This window comes from Gadus macrocephalus, chromosome 4, assembly GCF_031168955.1.
Source record: "Gadus macrocephalus chromosome 4, ASM3116895v1".
Lineage (NCBI taxonomy): Eukaryota > Metazoa > Chordata > Actinopteri > Gadiformes > Gadidae > Gadus > Gadus macrocephalus.
The window spans coordinates 34,532,234-34,538,233 of record NC_082385.1 but is presented as its reverse complement, the minus strand read 5'-3'; the positions used below and the strand labels follow the sequence as shown (position 1 = coordinate 34,538,233).

The 6,000-nt window shown below is 41.5% G+C and overlaps 1 protein-coding gene across 1 annotated transcript in view; it reads right to left on the bottom strand.

Annotated features, from left to right (window-relative positions):
- Nucleotides 1-1,385: 1,385 nt before the first annotated feature.
- LOC132456540 (NACHT, LRR and PYD domains-containing protein 3-like) overlaps nt 1,386-6,000 on the bottom strand; it is a 54,175-nt gene continuing 49,560 nt past the window's right edge. Inside the window, exons 20-24 of the mRNA XM_060050922.1 lie at nt 5,842-5,976; nt 5,602-5,737; nt 5,448-5,521; nt 4,477-4,558; nt 1,386-2,276 (exon numbers count right to left, since the gene is read on the bottom strand). Coding sequence (XP_059906905.1) covers nt 2,002-2,276; nt 4,477-4,558; nt 5,448-5,521; nt 5,602-5,737; nt 5,842-5,976 — 702 coding nt within the window. The 3' untranslated portion in view covers nt 1,386-2,001. The remainder of the gene's footprint in view (nt 2,277-4,476; nt 4,559-5,447; nt 5,522-5,601; nt 5,738-5,841; nt 5,977-6,000) is intronic.

The window sequence follows — 6,000 nt, the reverse complement described above, 5'->3', positions numbered from 1 at the left end:
AGGCCAGGCAGGTGGCTGGAGGCTTGATGCTAGTAGGCCAGGCAGGTGGCTGGAGGCTGGATGCTAGTAGGCCAGGCAGGTAGCTGGAGGCTGGATGCTAGTTGGCCAGGCAGGTGGCTGGAGGCTGGATGCTAGTAGGCCAGGCAGGTGGATGGAGGCTGGATGCTAGTAGGCCAGGCAGGTGGCTGGAGGCTGGATGCTAGTAGGCCAGGCAGGTGGCTGGAGGCTGGATGCTAGTAGGCCAGGCAGGTGGCTGGAGGCTGGATGCTAGTAGGCCAGGCAGGTGGCTGGAGGCTGGATGCTAGTAGGCCAGGCAGGTGGCTGGAGGCTAGATGCTAGCTGCTTGTGAGGTCTGCTGCTCCGGCTTGGGCTATTCCTGTGTCTAGCTGGGGCCTGGGACAGCTAGCAAAGCCTTGAGATGCTAGTAGAGCCTGAAGATGTTAGCTGGGATGCTGGGGCCTGGAGAAGCTAGCAGAGCCTTCAGATGCTAGCAGCATCTGAAGGCTGCTGGTTTAGTCCGGCTTGCCTTAGTTTTCACTTTTCAGTATCCATGTATTCCATATTAGAGTCAAAATGATTTCATTTAAAATCCAGTGTGCTCAGCAGTAATTGATGCAAAAGAAATGACGGCAAATCAGACATAGAAGCAAAAAAATATACATATGTATAACTGAGACAGACAGAGAGACAAACACACATGCAACCTAGCGTGCTGCTATCTGCCATAGTGTAAGGTTGTACTGGACAACAAACCACGTGACACTATCTACAAGTGTCCGTTAGTATTGTCCATTGCTGAATCTTACAGAAGCAATCCACACTAATGGCATATATACTGCACATAACTTCTTTATAGAGTTACCCAGTAAGGTACCAGGAGATGGTGTTTGGTACGCACCCCAGACATAGCTCCACACGTAATATCGGATCTTTATGGAATTTACCACTGTTTCACAGAGGTTTTTTGCGTCACCTTTTTTTTAATCAAACTGCAGCAGCTCGACCACGGAGCAGTCGCAGGTTGAATTTATGGATGTTGAAAATATCAAAAAAATAAATCAAGGTGAAAATGATTTGTTGAAAGAGTTAAATTCAGAGGCAAAAAATGCAGGTACGTTATTTCAATGCATAGATATTCAGTGCTTAGAATTCAATAGGTTTTTTTAGACATACGCACAATACCATCAGTGGTACACCTGTCGACGCCATCTTGTCTTTAAGACTCGATAAATTGATTGGCGAACAGAGCTTGCGTGTACAGCCTTACATCCGTTAGCAACTCGCGTTAGCGTCATCACATTCCTTCAATGACATCTTGCATTGACAATCTAAATAATACCTATTTTTGCATCTTGCATTCGTAAATAAAATAGGTAAAAAAAAAATTAACAACCATTATTTATTCTTCAATACAATGATTCCTAAATAGCTCCTACTTCCAGTCTACTAAATTAATACGCTACGGTCTACAGATTTCAGGCCCTCTACTCACTATAAGGAATACATGCTTCCACCGTTCTAAAAGAACCTGAGCTCACATTTCTACTCGCAGGATCTTAGAGCCATGAGTGAAACCATAAATTATGTTACACATGAATCAACTGAAGGGTCAATGTTGACCCAAACCATGGGACCCATTACCAGCTGACTTTTGGGGAAACTGTATAATAAAAATACCTGAATACCAATTGTGCTTGTTAGAGGATTATTTAAAATGTCAAGATAAGCAAAAAATCAAATCTCTGGCATTATGTCAGCTTGATTTACAAACTATGTGATCACAACAATACCAACATTACTTAAAAATATGTAAAAGGTACCTGGGTAGAGGAGGTATCAGGGGAACACATGGGGACCTCCTTCCTAGTAGAGGCAGGAGGTCCTATTCTAAACATCTGTTCAACAATTACTCAATAAATGTCACGTATGGTCAAAACAAAGCGGGCAGTGACAATATCTTTAAAATTGTAGAAGTCGCTCATATGTACAACTCAGCAATCCCTAACCAGTAGGAGAAGAGATCAGACCCAAGGTTGAGCATAAGTGACTGTCCCTATCCTTCATAGAATCAATCATCTTCTGACTTGCTTCCGGTCCTTTGTTTACCACCATGTCGATCAGTTCACGTGCCCGGTCCGCTTTGTCCTTCTGGTTCATCACAGAGTCCTTTTCCTCAGAATTGAGGACTTCATGATGATAAAGGTCATCCAGGAGACCTTTGATAAGTGGGTCTAAAGCTCTGTTCACAAATTCACGACGGATCCTCAAAAGCTCCTCTGGAAGAGAAATCAAAAGGCAATATAAAATGACGGTGTGCAAACATGATAGTTGATTAATTAAATTCTTCTTTATTTGGGTAAATATAAAACCATTCACCGTCACACCAGCTGGGCCCCTCATAAAATAAAATAATGAAATTGACAACATTTATGATCGATCATTTAAATCTTGTCTCCAGTTCAGATCAATGTTTAAAAAAGCAACAAGCATATCATAGGCAAGGCATTTTCAAAAGTGAATTGTTGTTCCTTTGCACATTGTGCATTTGCGTGGAACGTGGATTTGCGCCGATTCCATATTCTTTCCTTTTTTCCTCACACACATCCTTAAGGCTACTTGCTGATTTTTTTATTGGTTAGAATATTTTCTTTGACATTACAAATTCATCATCAACAATTTAATGCAGAGAATAATACTTTTTTCTACCACTTGAATGTGTAGGAGAGCTTTCGTCCAAACGTGATACAGAGAGTCCTGCACGGGTCTTATTTTGCAAACCCGCACCCGCCTGTACCCTCAATTCTCAAAACGGCATCCGACGTGTTCCGACAGTAGCGCGAATTCCATTCCGCTCCCGACCCAACCCGCTATAGATGTATACAGACGCCCCACCCGCACCCGAAGGAAAATTAGACACATTAGATGGAACGCCGGAGAATTACAATATCTGGTGTTTGGCGTGGTGCTTTAGATCAGCTGTTCCCAACCTGAGGGGGTGTGAGGCCTCTGACGGCTAGAGGCACGTTCGAGCAGTGCCGCAATTTCAGAATGTAGCAAATGCAGCAGCAGTGCGCCCGTGCCTGACTTTATAACAGCTCATCCGAGCTTGAAAGACGGGCCCCGCGATTGAAAATACACCTTTCGCTAAGTCACGCCCCCCGTCGTTACGATGACGAACTGGGACAAACAAACCAGACTCGATAACAAAAACATATGGAAAATGGGCGAAAAATGATTTAATATAGACCAGCGACTTTCTGTACATTATCCCGCTTAGATTACTTTTTACAATTACCATCTGTAGTGTTCATCAGCAGAGAAATGCTGCTGATAAACGACGTCAAACAAAGACGACTGTCTGTGTTACATGTACCCCAAGCACATAATTTGACCATGTTTATTATTGTTTACACAAACAACATAAATCCATCATTAAATTGTTATATTATGCCTACTCCCTGTTGTATTCAATGGAGTTTTCCGAGTCGATGTCCAAGCATAGTTGAGGCTGGAATGTCATTGGCTCATCTGCGTTCTAAGGGCGGGGCTAAGCAACAGTCCCATCTATTGGAAAATGCATTATTGCTAACCCAACGACTGGCTGTCACTCATATTACACCTGACACACCAGCCCTGGCTGTGGGTACGCAAGCCCAAGGTTCACATTAATGAATGTAGTCCTATTAATGCTGTGCACTGTAAGCTACGAAAGTAACACATTTATTAAATAAAGGCACAAAAAATAGAAATGTATGATTTTCCTTGAATAGCTTCTGGGGAAAAGGGGATGGGGGGGGGGGCACGAATTCCATAAGAAGTGAATTAGGGAGAAAAAGGTTGGGACCCACTGTTTTAGATTGCGGTGCAAAAAAAGCCCATCATCCACAGTGGACGGTTTTGGTTGGCTCCAGCGCTCCTGAATAACATCCAGCACCGGAGAAGTCGTTCGCAAAACCCGCGTCCGACCCGACCCGCACCCGTGTCCGACACAGTACATTAATTTTCACCAGTTTCGTGCAGGACTGTTTTGAGGTACCCTTTCATGACGTGCTGGTATGTTTACACTTTTCAACCTACAATTTTTCAATTGCAGGCTGTAAGTGAACAGAAAACCAATGTAATTTGGGCTATATCGAAACATTCTGTGACACTTTTACATTATAGTCCCTCTTTATACTTAACAATACATTGACAGCTTGTAAACAACAGTAGCTTTAATTTATATTAATTATTTGGCATGATCAAACACGAAGCCGGCTCTAGCCATTTTGGTGTCGGAAGCATAGATGCAAACATAGTTAATAATCCTTTGGTAAGTATACACAATGATTTATAAATTAGACACCAGGCAATAAACACATCTGAAGCATCGATGATAGAGAACGGTTGAACTGTTCAATTACATGAGTGAAAAAAGGTTAGGCAATTGGCAATAGACACATAACTGCAGTTGTAACATTGTTTAACTCAACTCACTTGCTACAGGCTGTGTTGCACTGGAGGTAGCTGGAGGGCTGAATGTTGCTGGAACGGTCATTCCACTGCATACAATGTAGCCCTGTGCAAATTTAATTTATAGAATTTGACTAAGAACTACATTCAATTAGGGCTGGGCGATTAATCTAATTTTGATCGCGAATTCGCTTTGAGCGTCAAACGATCACAAAACTAACAAACTCAAGTTTTTTATTTAATATTTCGTAGAAAGGGCAGAACAGCTGGATACATTTTACCATTTTGTGTATTTCTTTAAGGCGAAATTTCAAAGTTCTCAGTTACAGTTTTTTTTGGGAGGGACATGCTGAATAAATACAACATGCTCTCAAACTCAAAAATAGTCGTTTGAATAATCGTGATTTCTATATTGACCAAAATAATCGTGATTAGGATTTTTCCCATAATCGAGCAGCCCTACATTCAATTAGTAAATAATTAACGTTCAACAATAATTACTAGGAAATAGTTTCCTGCAGGAAATGTGGAGTGCAAAGTGAGGTTGAAACATGTTTTAATTAAGCCACGCACAGTGGAAGTGAGTGTGTGCGGTAGTATCTTGGAAAAGTATGCTATTGATCTTATCCCTTCACATCTAGTTAATCGAGATAACCTCACAAAATGATGAGGCTTGTACCGTTGAACTCTCAGTCTCAGCTTTCCTATGACATTTCGTTTGTGTAGATAGCATGACATAATACAGCGCATAATACTAAACCACCCAATCAGGCAACAATGCCTGCACGTCCTCCACGCTCTTACCTCAGCGTAGATCATGAGACCAACTGAAAACGAAAGGCGATTTGAAACTAAATGATTCTGAATAAATTATATATGATATCGAAATTCTGTGTGTAGATTTGATAAATGGTTTGAACGAAGGTATACGGTTGAAAATGTATTTAGTTACGATGTCTTAAGTAGTTGAAGTGTCAGAAGTGTCGTTGACTTACATTGTAGAAAAAACGGATTAAAAAGCGTAAAATAGAATTCCATAGACCTGGTCTCTCCTCGCTGGGCCAATCATCTAGAATTTGCACGATAAAAGGTAATCAGAGTCTTAAGATGCAAACCACAAAAAACATTTGAATTGTGTCCATATGTTACCTTCTCTGATTGTAACATTCAAAAAAGGTTGGTCACAGTCTGTGTCCTTGAGAAACAATTTGAAAGGAGGAAGATTCCCGAAGCGTGCTACAAATAAGCCTTTCAACGCTAACACTGCAGTGGTGAATTCTAGATTCTGTAAACACACACAAGCACATTCATTTTCATTTTCATTGCAGGATTAAGTACATGCAAATGAGAATCGAAATAAATATAACCTGAATGTGGGACAATACATACCGGGGGATCAATCTGTCCTTCTGGCTCACTTTCGAGGTAGTAGAACTTTTCTTCCAGCCTACAGGTGAAATGTTTGAATGTTTCTGTAATCTTGAAGCCCTTCTTCCTGGAAATGAGCACCTGTTCTTCAATAGCCTGCAAACAGGAACAGATGGTCAG